This window comes from Panthera uncia, chromosome E3 (genome assembly GCF_023721935.1).
Source record: "Panthera uncia isolate 11264 chromosome E3, Puncia_PCG_1.0, whole genome shotgun sequence".
Lineage (NCBI taxonomy): Eukaryota > Metazoa > Chordata > Mammalia > Carnivora > Felidae > Panthera > Panthera uncia.
The window spans coordinates 7,479,985-7,494,038 of NC_064815.1; the positions used below are offsets into that span (position 1 = coordinate 7,479,985).

Below are 14,054 nucleotides of genomic sequence, written 5' to 3' on the forward strand. Positions count from 1 at the left end.
CTGGTCACAAACCGTGGAGGTGGCAGAGCCAGACGCATTGCACAATGTCCTTGTTTACTGTCTGTCTGTCTCCACTAGAATGTCAGCTCTGGGAAGGTAGGGACTGTGTCTTCTCTGTTTATTGCTACACCCTCAGTGCATACAATCGTGCATAGTAGGTGCTCGACACATACTGGTCATTCACTGTAAAAACAACAACAGGTGAAACGATTCAGAAAGTCCGAAGATGAAAATATATTGTCTTCCCTTCCATCTGTCCCTTTCCTCCAAAGCGACAGTTTCATGTATCTTTTTAGAAAAGAAATATTTGTGGATGTAGTTGGTAAAAAAAAAAAATATTTTTAATATATTCAAATAGAGTCATACATACTTAGTGTTCTATACCTCTTTTGTACTTTGAGATATGACCATTTTGTGCATTCACATCTGCTTCATCTGTTTATTTATTTTGGAAGAGAGAGCGCACATGAACAGGGGAGGGACAGAGTAGGAGGGAGGGAGGGGGTGGGAATCCCAAGCAGGCTCTACAACGTCAGCACAGAGCCCGATGCAGGGCTTAAACTGATGTACTGTGCGATCATGACCTGAGCTGAAATCGAGAGTCGGACGCGTAACCGACGGAGCCACCCAGGCGCCCTGCTTCGTCTGTTTTAATGAAGCGTGGATGTTCAGTGCATGAATGTGCCAGAGTGGACTTAAGCGATCTCTTATTGCTGACTTTTTAGGATAGTCCCTGTTCTTTGCTATTATGATCCGTGTTGCATTGAATGTTCCGATATGCAAGTCTTTAATCCTTTAATGGGTCTTTCCCTGGCTGGCCAACTTTGAAAGTTTAGAGACAAAGTTTCTACCCCTAGACCACGAGACCATATAAAGATGGGCTGTGGAAACCCCTTAGGCACAGTGCACTGTTACGAATAGTTAAGAATAGGGGCACCTGGGTGGCTCAGTCGGTTGAGCGTCCGACTTCGGCTCAGGTCATGATCTCACGGTTCATGAGTTCGAGTCCCACGTCGGGCTCTGTGCTGACAGTGCAGAGCCTGCTTGGGATTCTTTCTCCCTCTCTCTCTGCCTCTCCCCCACTCACACTGTCTCTGTCTCTCTCAAAATAAATAAACTTAAAAAATATATAGTTAAGAATCATGCCCCCGGGTTCATTTTTTTTGTGTCTTTATATTTTTAATTATATCATGATTATCTTAATGCTGTCCTAATAATGACTGTTATTTCTCAGCCCTGTTGGCGAATATATATTCTTACGGGAGGTTTCTGTGAACTGTAGTCACACGTTTTCATAAATGGGAAGCTTTTCTATTACAGTATTATCAGCTTCATTCGAGTCACAGGTGGAATGTTTAAGGAAAGTCTTGCATTTTCAGGGTGTGTCAAAGTGTGTTCCTTCTGACGCTGGGTTTTTCATCAGGCTCGACTTCATGTCTCCCAGAGTCTGAACTCGCCCAGGAGGCAGTGGGGTGGAAAGCAGTGAGGATCCAACTCGAGCCCACATCAGAATCACCTGGGAGGCTTGTTGAAACAAGATCCAGTAGGTCTGGGTGGGGCGTGAGTATTTGCATTGCTGACGGGTTCCCTGGCGTTACCGATTGCCCTTGGTTGGGGTCCACACTTTGAGGAGTGGAGTAGATGCCCACTGTTGACAGTGTGGTCGAGGCCCAGTAGCATCAGCATCGCCAAGTCGCTTATTAGACATGGAGACTCAGGCCCTACTGCAGACCGGCCTAAAACAGGATCTGAATTTACTGAACACCTCCGCCCCGCACCCAGGTGGTGGGTACACACGTTGAAGTTTGAGAAACGCTGGCAAAAAGCAGAAGTGAGCAAACCTTTTCTGCAAAGGAGCAGTTCGTGAACGTTGTAGACATTCTGAGCCATCCAGCGTCTGCCCCAACTCTTGTCGTCTGCCAGCGTGGCCGTGCATAATACCTCCATAAACGGACGTGGCTGTGTTCCTGTAAAAATGTATTTATAGACCCTGAGATTTGAATTTCATGTCATCTTCCTGGGTCATAAAATACTATTATTTTGATATTTAAAAAAAAAATGAATCGTGTAAAATGGTTTAAGCGCGTGGGCCAGACAAAAACAGGTGTGGAACCCTGGCTTGGAGTCTGGATGCCTGCTGAATTTTACTGCCAGCTCACGGTGTGCCCTGAGGCCGGTCAGTCTACCTCCTTGCCTCTGGGTTTTTGCAAAAGAAACACGAAGGGGTTAGGCCACAGGGCTTGTCACGTGTGGGCCCCTGCTTGCCCCCCGCTCCCATGCCCACCCTGGACATCCCCAGCCAGTCATGGGGTTCTCTCCCAGGCGGCCCGCCAGGTGATTGCTGTCAGCTGACTACAGTTGGCACACGAAGTGACATCTTTTAGCTGTTCTGGGACTCCAAGTTCTGTTCGATCCTTTCTGGCTCACGTGCGCCAGCCTTCTGGGCTAGAAGGTTCTGCCAGCTCATTCTTTCAGAACACTCGGTCTCCCTAACTTTCTCCAGGTCTCTGACAGCTTTCTTTGGTTTTTAGAAGTAAAAAGTATTCAAAGACTGGATGGTGGTTATAGAGGGTGTGCTTTTGATTATTTTTCCTTTAAACTGTTAAATAGTTTCTGTGTGTTTGTAACTATTAAATATTCTCCTTTGCACAGGTGATACTCATTTTTTTTTTAATTTTGGTTTTGCCTATTTTGAGAGAGAGAGAAAAAGAATGCAAGCAGAGGAGGGGCAGAGAGGGAGGGAGACAAAATCCCAAGCAGGCTCTGCGCTGTCAGCTCGAACCACGACATCATGACTGAGCCAAAATCAAGAGTTGGACGTGGGACCCCTGGGTGGCTCAGTCAGTTAAGCGTCCAACTCTTGGGTTCAGCTCAGGCCATGATCTCACAGTTTGTGAGATAGCGTCAGGCTCTGTGCAATGTGACCATCACAGGTGTCTCCAGACTTTGTCAGGTATCCCTCCAGTTGAGAACTGCTGGTCTGCAAGGAAAGGCACAGCCTTTTTCCTCTTCAGCCCTAGTCACTCAGCTTCTTTTTTTTTTTTTTTTTTTGAGTGCACAGAAAGCCTGTGCATAAATCAGCATAGCAGTGACTATACATAATAAATGTAATTAAACCTATGCATCTCTTTTATTTACTTTGCTTTCTTACAAGTGATGGCAAATCATAAAGAAATCCAAGGCGTTTTGAATTGTACTTTTTGTTTTTTTTCTAATAGGTAAAGATCTGCAGCCAGGGGGAGTAAGTGACAGGGTTTTTTTAATCTGTGGGTTTGGTTAGACTTCGGCTGGGGAAGCCTTTTCCCATGACCCTTGGTTCTGGTCCTCTGGTCCTCAGGTCCTCTGACCCAGTGTATTCTTTCTAGCTTGTCCCCTGTATGTACTGACTTTTCACTTTACGTCTCCTGCCCTAGCCTCCGCCAGAAAGCCATGGCCCAGGAGATGCTTAAGAGGGGGACTGGCTTTTCTGGACCGTGAATTTGCCACTCACTACGGGGGAGTGGGGATGGGGAAAGGCAGGGGCAGCGGGCTTCCAGAGGCGGAGTCCATTAAGTTGCTGGGCATGAAACCGATGAGCCTGGGTGTCACTTGGGGACCGTGGCCCCAGCCCAGACACCTAAGCCTCTGACTACATTAGGATGAAATATGTAGCGTTTGGTTCTCTTGGAAGGTGTTGGCCTATTCTTTCCACTGGCGAATTCCTGTGCTTCAAGAATGATGAGGTGTTTACCCCCCAGTAGGGTTGATGGAAGACAGAGGCCTAGGGAGGTCAGACAGGAGCAGGGCTGACATTGTGGCGGGATTAATGGGCCTGTTTTTCTGAAATGCAGAGCCTGGCATCTATCATGTACGCTTAATGCACTTTGCTAAAATAGTAGCCCCAGGCAGCCATCAATATTTAGCATTTTCTGTCTTAGAAGATTTATGAGCTTTTCGCCTTCTACTTACCCTGTATCTCCCTTCGTTAGGACGATTATCATTCCATATGGCAATTATTCTCTGCTGATCAGATCATCCATGGACCTTATCCTTTTTTTGTTTCCTCCTGCTTGTATCTCTGGGCACGTGGTACACATTCATTAAATGTAATGTGGAGGAAAACCTGAATGAGTAAAAGATTTGAATAAGCCATGTTAGGAACTATTTTTCAATTGGCAGAAACCTAACTCCAACTGACTAAAGTTAAAAAAAAAAAAAGTGGGATTTTGAAGTCACAAAATTGAAAAGTATAGGAAAGTGCTGGTTTTGACCATGACTGGGGTTTCAGGAATGGCTGGATCTAGGTATTTCAAAGGGAATGACCCCCTCTCTGTCTCTCAGCTCTGCATTCTCCATGGGGTTTTCTTTCGGGCAGTTCATTTATGGCCAAAGTCACGTCCTGATACTCGGAGAAATTTTGTTTCCCAAAAAAAAATTGCAGTATTGTAACCAGAAGCAGGAATGGATGCTGGGCAGACAAAAAGAACACAGGTCCACACACACAAGAGGAGTTGGGCTGGAGTAGATGGGCTCACCTGTGAGCTGCATTTCTCAATGTGGAGGCACTCTTAGCTCTTGGAGCGGCACCCTTGTTCTTCATTGCTTGCAGAAAACTCCTCACCTCCTTGACTTTCACCCATTACAAGGCTGTGGCACACTCCAGCCCCCAGCTCGCCTACAGCCCCAGTCTTTGCGCTGACCTCACTCGCCTCCGCACACGTCCAGATACCCCGCTGCTGGAGAGGACTCCGTTGACACCTGCTTCCCCCAGACTGTGAGTCTCAGGAACGCCCAGCCTGCCTCGCCCCTCGCCACACAGTGCCGGTACACAGCAGGTGCTCAATTAGTCGTTGAGGAAGAATGAACTCCACTTCCTGGAGAAGCCAGGGCTGTGGAACTGATGGGCCACATGTGGTTGCTCCCTGTCTTCGTGCGGATAGTAAATACACCATATAGCACGCTAATCCGTGGGGCTACGGAAAAGAAAAAGATGCGAGACAGAGCAGTAGGGAGGGCTTGTGGTTTTAAAAAGGGTGGTTGAGCACCTCACTGAGGAGGTGACGCTTGAGTAAAGGCCCGGTGGAAGTGAGGGCCCCCACCAAGGAGAGGGAAAAGCACATGCAAAGGCCCTGTGGCAGGACTGTGCCCACCCCATAGAGGGAATAGTCACGGAGGCCACGGAGGATAGGAGAGGAGGTCAGGCAAGTTACAGGGAAAGGATTTTACAAACCAGACAAGCCCTGGGGCCTGAGTCAAGACTTGGCTTCTCCACTAAGTAAAGCAGACTGACTTTAGGAGGTGGTTTTTTTGTTCTTAGTTTTTTTTGTTTGTTTGTTTGTTTTTGCTGAAATATAATTCACTGTGTTAAAGCATACAACCCAGTGGTGTTTAATATGTTCACGAGGTTGTGCAACCATCAGCACTGTCTAGTTCCAGAACATTTCTAACAGCCCAGAAGGGAACCCTGTAGTCACTGATAGTCCCTCCCTACTCTTCCAGCTCTACCTACCACACGTTAACCTACTTTTTTTTTTTTTTTAATGTTTATTTATCTATTTTGAGAAAGAGAAAACAAGCAGAGAAGGGTCAGAGAGAGGGAGAGAAAGAATCCCAAGCAGGCTCCGTGCTGCCAGTGTGGAGCTGAACATGGGGCTCGAACCCCCGAACCGTGGGATCATGACCTGAGCCAAAATCTAGAGTTGGACGCCTGACCCACTGAGCCACCCAGGCGCCCCACTCATCTCCTTTCTGTCTCTGTAGTTTGCCTCTTGTGGACGTTTCCTATCCCTGGAATCACATAAGACACGGTCTTTGATGCTCGTTCTGGCTTCTCTTTGATGTAGCATCGTGTCTTCACGGGTCATCCATATTGTAGCACGTGTCAGCACTTCATTCCTTTTTATGGCTGAATACTGTTCCTTTGTGTGGATCTATCGGGCATTTTGAGTGAGAGTGTCTTCAGCTGAGAGGCTAGTGCGTCATGTAGCTTGTTGATGTCTCAGAGCCAGAACAGCAACCAGCTCCAGCTCTCCTTTGCAGTGCCTTGCCCTTGGGGCCCGGTGAATAGATTCTTCGGAAGAGTGGACCAAGGAGTTTGGACTGGGTCCTGTAACCAGAAATAAAAACAGCTGCCATATATTGCGTTTTACCGTGTCCCGGGCAGTGTGCTAAGCACTTTGCTTAAATGCCTGCTTTGTCGCGGCCAGCAGCCCTGTGCACGTGGAGCCAGATTCCCTTATTTTGTAGATAGGAAAGCAGAGGCTTGCTTGGAGTAGGGAGGTGACACAGGGTCACACAGCTGATTCCCGGCAAAGCTGTTGGTTTTCATTTTTAAGCTGTGTTACCCTCCAGTAGTAGCAAAGAAATGGGGCAGCAGACACCCTGAAAATGCCCTGGACCACTGCCGCACCAGGGACAGGGCTCAAACTCAGACATCCTGGCTCCCGGCAGCCTGCTCTGAGCTTAGGAAAGCAGAGGCCTGGGCAGTTTATTTCCCACAGGGAAAGCCTTTAATGGCTCTGTGATCCTGGGGCTGATGTGGGGGGCAGGGACTTGTGTCCGTCTGTCGGGGTCCAGGGTTGTCCAGATTGCTTCTGATAGCGTGTCCTGGGTGATCTTGTGGGACACCTCTTATTGGCCTCGCCCGGCAACACCTGGCAATTCTGTGTCGCCAGCAGTAAAGGGAGAGGCACAGAAATCCCCCTGGTGATCTCATGCCTCCCTCCCCAGCTGAGCAGCCCGGCCCTGGATTATTGAGGGCATCCTCCCTTTCTCCTGGTCAGGGAGGTAATGTGCTGCTGTCTCAGACAACTGAACCCCCATCCTGGTCGGCCTGCAGCCTGGGTAGTAAAATCCCAGGAGGCACCCCAGGGCTTAATGCAAGTCTGACTTCTGGGAAAAGTGGTACCTTTGGCCATTATTTTTGTTTTCCCTTTTGTTTTTTATTTTTTTTTTTTATATATTTATTTTTGAGAGAGAGGGAGAGAGACAAAGGGTGAGCAGGGGAGGGGCAGAGAGAGAGGGAGACACAGAATCCAAAGCAGGCTCCAGGCTCTGAGTCGTCAGCACAGAGCCCGACATGGGGCTCAAACCCATGAACCATGAGATCATGACCTGAGCCAAAGTTGGACACTTAACTGACTGAGCCACCCAGGTGCCCCTCTTTTTTTTTTTTTTTTTTTTAATGTTTTACTTAGTTTTGAGAGAGCGCAGGCAGGGAACGGGCAGAGAGAGAGAGGAACAGAGGATCCAAAGTGGGCTCCACGCTGACAGCACAGAACCTGACGTGGGGCTCGAACCTCAAGATCATGACCTGAGCCGAAGTCGGATGCTCAGTCCACTGAGCCACCCAGGTGCCCTGATCCCTCCCCTCCCCCCTTTTTTTTTAAATGTTCCTTTCCCGGGGATATAAAATCATAAATTCTGTGAGCTGGAAGGAACTTGAAATAGTGGCATTCCCTGTCGCCTCCACACCCATTTCACGGATCAGGCATGTGAGGCATGGCGAGAGGAGGTATCCTGCCTGGGGATTGTCCTAGGTACCGAGAATGCTGCCCTGTACAAAGCACACGCCTGACTTGGTGGAGTTTATGTTGTAGTGCAAGAGACTGACAACAAATACCTACAGTCCTGCAGTAAAAGGTAGCAGTAGGTGCTGTGATATGCGGGAGGTACAGTAGGTGCAGTCACAGGGTTGTTTCAGGCAGAGGGGGGTGGGGTGGCCTCTCCGAGGGTCAGCGGGAGGAGCCAGGCCACTGTCTGGATGGAAGGTCGTTTCCAGCAGAGAAGGTTGCAAGGGCAACGGCCCAGAGGTGGGATTCCACTACTGAGGAATTCTCTGAATATCTTTACGGTGTGCTTTGGAGAAGGTTGGTACAGAGGCCAGGACTTCCAGCTCCTGGTCACTCACTTATCTAGTTCTTTGAGTGTTTACTGAGTGCTTGCCGTGTTCTAGACACCGTCTTAGGCGTTTTCACCTGCGTCTGGCGGCCTGTCACGGGGCAAGTCTGACCACACTGCCCAGGGGACACAAGTCAGTAAAGGACGCTCTGTTTGCAGGTGGCCCTGTCTACATTTGCCGTCTACGTGACTGTCGACAAGAACAACATCCTGGATGCCCAGAAAGCTTTCGTGTCCTTGGCCTTGTTCAACATCCTCCGGTTTCCCCTGAATATTCTCCCCATGGTCATCAGCAGCATCGTGCAGGTACAGGCGAGGCTGGGGTGGGGGTGGGGGGTCAGGGAGGGATTCTCTGGGGACATGAAGCAGGAGGGGAAATGATGCAAATCCCCCTCTGTACCACTCCCTCTGTGTGACCCGTCCCACCGTGCCCGGTTGGCTTGATGAGGCCCCCACGGGGGGCTTTCGTGCTGTTTTGCTCATAGCCCAAAGAAAGGAATCCGTTTTACCTCTTGGCAAGGAACTCACATTTGAGCATACAAAGCAAATATTGAATGCAGCCAGGTGCTCTGTAAGATTCTGAAATATTTTATCCTGTTCTGATCTGGTCTGTTCCACCCTGCCCTATCTTCACCTGCTTTTTCAAAGAATGCACGTCTCGACTTACTAAATTGATTTCACAACCCAGTGATGGGCCTTGACCCACCATTGGAAAAACCCCAACCCAGACCCACCCAGAGTTAATAAGGTCCACACAGTGACCCTGTAAAGAGAGGAAACCGGCCACTTAGTCGCTCTGTGACGCTCCCACCACTTTCCTGCCGGTAGTATTTTTCGTGTTTTTCTCACCAGCATTGAACGCGTTCATGTTGAAAACCCCATTTTCAGCCACAGATCAGCCTTAAGATTGGGTTGTAGAGCTCTGTTGGTATGCTTTATTAAAAAAAATAAAATAACGAAATGGGGGCTTCTGGGTGGCTCAGTCGGGTAAGCATCTGACTTCGACTCAGGTCATGATCTCATAGTTCGTGGGTTAAAGCCCTGTGTTGGGCTCCGTGCTGGCCATGTGGAGCCTCCTTGAGATTCTCTCCCTCCCTCTCTCTCTCTTTGCCCTTCCCCCACTTGTGCTTTCTCCCTCTCTTCCAATAAATAAATAAACTTAAAAAAAAAAAAATAAGCCAGCAAATAAAACCCCCTTTTATTATGAATAAATTCAGACGTACACACAGGTAGGGAGAGAACAGTATAATAATAATGAACTGTGTGTAGCACTCCCCCAGATTCAACATTTTGCCACACTTGGTTCGTCTAAATCTTCTTGTCTCCTCTCCTGCCCCACTTCCTTCCTTTCTTTCTCTGCTGAAGAAACTTATTTATTTATTTATGTATTTATGTATTTATGTATTTATTTTTCTAAGATTTTATTTAAAAAAATTTTTTTTTTAACGTTTATTTTATTTTTGAGACAGAGCATGAACAAGGGAGGGGCAGAGAGAGAGGGAGACACAGAATCGGAAGCAGGCTCCAGGCTCTGAGCCATCAGCCCAGAGCCCGACTCGGGGCTTGAACTCACGGACCGTGAGATCGTGACCTGAGCTGAAGTTGGACGCTTAACCGACTGAGCCACCCAGGCACCCCTAAGATTTTATTTTTAAGTAAGCTCTACACCCAACTCAGGGCTTGAACTCACAGCCCTGAGATCAAGAGTCGCATGCTTCACAGACTTAACCAGCCAGGTGCCCCTGAAGAATTTCAAAGCAAATCCCAGACCTCTTGACATTTCACCCATAAATGCTTCAGCATAAATTTCTTCTGCTTTTTTTTTTTTTTTCAACTTATCTTTAGTGAGATAGAGTTGATAAGTACCGTTGCTTAAATTCAAGGTACACACAGCGTGTTGATTTCATATGCTGGCGTATTGCAATGGCGTTACCTCTGGCATGTTACCTAACACCTCTGTCACATCACATAATTTTCGTTTCCTTTTTCTGGTGGCAACCAATAAGATGCCAACTTGAAGTTCATAAACAGTGTTGTTGACTGTGGTCACTCTGCATTGTATCTCAGGGACTTAGTTATCCACTGGTAGCAAGTTTTTTTAATTTTTTAATTATTATTTTTTTTAATCTTTATCTACTTTTGAGAGAGAGACAGAGTGCGAGTGGAGGAGGGACAGAGAGAGAGGGAGATGCAGAATCTGGAGCAGGCTGCAGGCCCTGAGCTGTCAGCATAGAGTCTTAGACGGGTCTCAAACCCACGGACTGTGAGATCATGACGTGAGCTGAAGTCGGACGCTTAACCGACTGAGCCACCCAGGTGCCCCCACTGGTAGCAAGTTTTTAACCCTTACACGGGACCACTGCCTTTGGTCATTGTTTCTACAAGTCCCTTGTCATCTGGGACAGTCCCCCTACCCTCTTTTTTAATACGGGTCGTGGGCTTTTAAAGGAAAACAAACAAGAACCAAAACCTGTTCTGTTTTTTATTCTAAGTCCCGCTCTTGTAGGAAACGCAGAGCCTCCAGAAATGAGGGAGGATGTGGGCCCCTCCACACCCAGAGGAAACCACTGAAAGTCGGCCTCGGTCTGTTTTCGCAAAAATGCTTTTAAAAATAACTGCACCCTGTAATTGCCTTCTCTCTAGGCGAGTGTCTCCCTCAAACGCCTCAGGATCTTTCTGTCTCACGAGGAGCTGGAGGCCGACAGCATCGAGCGGAAGCCTGGGAAAGACGGTGTGTGCATTTGGTTCCTCTGTACCTCGAAGGCTACCCTTGGCTTTGGCTGTGCCCAGAAGCCCGTCTGCGAGGCCCCAGGGAGCGGGGGCTCTGCAGAGTGGGGTGGCCTTATCTTGCACCGCCCAGGCGGCTGAACTTCAACTTGTTTCCTTGGTGTGTCCTCACCGAGAGGCAGCTGGAGGTGAGGCCTCCCGCCGAGGGACAGGATCCAGGGCTCAGATCTTGATTCTGTTCTGGGCAGATGGGCGGGCAAACCAAGGACAGATGTTGGGAGACCAGCTCCAACCTTCTAGCTCTTGTCCTTCGGCAGGTCACTTCACTGTTCTGAGTCTCAGTTTCCCCATATGGGTCATGAGGATGAAGGTGCCTTTCTCTAGCAGGGTGTTAACGTGGATTTTTATTGTTGATTGGGTTTTGTTGTTTTTTGGGGTTTTTTTTTTTTTTTTTTTTTGTAGCTTAGTAATTTATCCTTTCCTCATCAATCCCCCTGAGTGGGGATCTTACTCATGGCTATATCTCTAAGCACTTAATAATAAATATTCATAGCATTACCAGCAGTGACTGTTTTCACTTAAGTGACACTCCTGTCATGCACTTTCTGCTCTAAGGACGTGCAGACACTACCCCACCCGCTGCTCACACATCACACAGAGGAGCTGTGGAAACCCCCATTTTACAGATGAGGAAACTGGCCTAAGTGACCTGCTCACACAGCTAGTAAGAAGTAGAGTCAGAATTTGCACCCACAGCCGGCCAGTGGAATCTGTGCTCCAGTCCACTGGACAGTGTCTCCCTCACTGAGCTTTATTGAGCACCTACTATGCACCAAGCAGCACAGCTCTATGTGGTCTATCTCATTATTATCGGTCCTAGTCGACAGATGAGGAAAATGAGGCACAGAGAAGTTAAGTAACTGGCTCAAGGCTCTCCAGCTAGGACATGGCCACGCAGGGATTGGACTCAAACAGTCGGGCTCGGGAGCCCAATAAATACTGTCCGAGGCATGAATGTGTGTAGACGTTGGTTGTAAGGTACAAGTAGTGCCTGGCACCAAGTAGGCATTCAGATGTCTTCGGTGGTGTGTGCAACGCTTAGCCCGGTGCCTGCTGACCCAGTGGTTGTGGTGGCCGTTACGTCCCTAGCGTAAGAGAGGAGCGATCTGGGACATTTCCAACTCAGCCGTCTACGGCCAGGTTCCCCAGCCTCGGCACTGCTGCCAGTCAAGGCCAGATGGTCCTTTGCTGTGGGTGGCGGGGGGGGGGGTGTCCTCTGCTTTATAGGGTGCTGAGGGGCATCCCGGGCCTCCACCCACTAGATGCCAGTAGCATCCACCCCAGTTTTGACAACCAAAATTGCCTCTAGGCATTATATCCCTTGGGGGGCAAAGTTGCCCTGGTTAAGAACCACTGCTCACCGGATGCTGGAATCTTCTTCTCAACATTCCTGGCCTGTGGTTACCAGTTTCTGCCATCCTGAGGACCTAGTCTCCCCCCTCCCCTCTTCCCATCCTGAGGACCTCGCCCCCCCCCCCCCCCCCCCCCGTAAATGTTACGGTGCCATCTACTCCTGGTCACATTTCTCTGCCTAACGCAGGCCTGAAATTTGGGACAGCCCATGGAGGTTTCAGAGTAGTAAAATTGCTCACAATTACCTGCAAGTGTCCTGTTGGAAAAACCCCTAGGCCTCTGGAAAACCCCAGGCTTCCTCGTGTGGTCCGGGCCTCAGCACCCCCTTTCCACCCTAATGACAGTCTCCTAGGCTGCTTGACTTATTGAGATGTTTATCCACACTCCCTGGGTGCCAGATGGGGCCACTTTGGCCACTCCCGGCCGGGTCTGGTGGTTTTCTAGCTTGTCTGACTCAAGTGGCTTTTCTTTAAATTCCTTAAATAGCACCTTCCAGTTTCCTCCTTGGTCTGTGTTATACCTGGACGGGACGGGACAGGGAGGCCTGGGGACCGGGCTTGTTAGGTTAGGTTAACCAGTAACTTCCTCTTGCAATGGGCTTTTGTTTCTTCTCTGTGTGGGGGAATTTACTTCTTTATTTGACAGCTTGAAAACACGCCCATCTTATCTCTAGGTGGTTTTACGGAGGCTCATAATGAAGGGTCAAAAAAAAATTTTTTTTTTTTTTAAGTAAGGAGGCATAAAGTATAAAAGGGAGAGAAGGGGAGAGAAAGTAAAGGAAGAGGTGCTGGGAGCTTAGAATCCCAAGGAGCCATTATCCACAGGATGCGGACTTTGTCTTACCGCTCTTCCCTCCCCCATCCACCCTGTGATACCCCACCTCCTGTTGCACAGCCTGCTTTTTCACAGTTCATGTGCCTGCTGTTTCAGGAAGTTGGACCTGCTGCGATGGGAGCAGGGGTGGCGGGAGAAGGGATCCAGGGAGGTGCATTAGGAGGCCACCCTGCAATCTAGTAGCTCTGGGCCAAGGACCCCACTTTGAACAGAAAGCAAGGGCCTAGGGGTGGTGAGGGCCAAGGGCCAGGCCCACCTGATGGAGAGCAGTGCTTGTTCCCTGTTGACCCTGGCTTCTGCTCAGCGTCCCCAGCCAGAGCTGCCCGATCTTCCCAAGATGGGGGGACGGGGACCTCAGAGCTATGAGTAAACCCCCAGGGGCTCCCCCCACCCTGTGCGAGATGGGCATCTGGATGGTGTAACCTTCAAGGCAGAGCCCTGTTGTGGTTCCTTCTGCTTTGTGGGTCTGGTTGGGGTTCTTTAGAAACCAGAGCTAATGTAACCAGATAATGTCTAGTGCAAGTTTCTAGCACCTGCCATTGAACTTAAAAAAAGATAAGAGAAAAAAAAAAAAAAGAGAGAGAGCCTCCTGCTCGTGCTCAGTCCCCAGGCTTCATCTGTGCCTGACCTGTTGTGTCTGGTGCTTTTCAGGTGGGGGCACAAACAGCATCACCGTGAAGAATGCCACGTTCACATGGGCCAGGAGTGACCCTCCAACGCTGAATGGGTAAGCCAGGACGTGGAGGGAGCCAGGAGGCTCTGGTCAAATGTGGATTCCAGCCACACTCTAGCTCTTTGACCCTGAATAAGCCACTGTGCCTTTCTGAGCCTCAATTTACCCGTCGGGGAAATAGGTCTAGTCCTACCTGTTAGGGCTGCAGGAAGGAGCAGATGAGAGTGTGCTGGCACAGAGGGTTCCCTTGGATTGTAAAAGACAGAAACCATGCACAGATGGGTTTAGGCAACAGTTTTTGGCTTGCATAACTCAGAGCCACTGTCAGGTACAGCATGATCCAGGGACTCTGTGCCATCAGGATTCTCTCCATCTTGTCTTTGTTTGGTTTCCCTGTGTGCTGCTTCCTTCTCAAGCTGCCTCCCCACTCATGATGGGAAATAGCCCCCGTCAGCTCCCATTGTGCCTCTTACTTCGGTGGGAGACCCAGCTGGCTCTTATTGGTCCAGGTTGGGTCATGTGCCCCTCA

General features: G+C 49.1%; 1 protein-coding gene and 2 long non-coding RNA genes across 5 annotated transcripts in view; 1 reads left to right on the plus strand and 2 right to left on the minus strand.

The window, feature by feature from the left end:
- Positions 1 to 14,054, plus strand: part of ABCC1 (ATP binding cassette subfamily C member 1) — a 99,925-nt gene that overhangs the window by 39,640 nt on the left and 46,231 nt on the right. For both annotated transcript variants that reach the window (XM_049638313.1, XM_049638314.1), the window contains exons 12-14: positions 8,038 to 8,184; positions 10,522 to 10,609; positions 13,504 to 13,579. In XM_049638313.1, coding sequence (XP_049494270.1) covers positions 8,038 to 8,184; positions 10,522 to 10,609; positions 13,504 to 13,579 — 311 coding nt within the window. The remainder of the gene's footprint in view (positions 1 to 8,037; positions 8,185 to 10,521; positions 10,610 to 13,503; positions 13,580 to 14,054) is intronic.
- On the minus strand, positions 1,881 to 4,620 carry LOC125927920 (uncharacterized). Its single transcript, XR_007459501.1, has 3 exons — positions 4,515 to 4,620; positions 3,949 to 4,102; positions 1,881 to 1,967 (listed from the first exon to the last, which is right to left on the minus strand). It is a non-coding gene; the product is annotated as an uncharacterized LOC125927920 (long non-coding RNA).
- The window catches only part of LOC125927921 (uncharacterized), a 23,820-nt gene continuing 14,434 nt past the window's right edge, over positions 4,669 to 14,054 (minus strand). The window contains exon 3 of one of the 2 annotated variants that reach the window (XR_007459502.1): positions 4,669 to 4,952. This is a non-coding gene — a long non-coding RNA (uncharacterized LOC125927921). Of the gene's footprint in view, positions 4,953 to 5,772; positions 6,086 to 14,054 lie in introns of those variants that run through there. The other variant, XR_007459503.1, reaches the window with a different exon arrangement.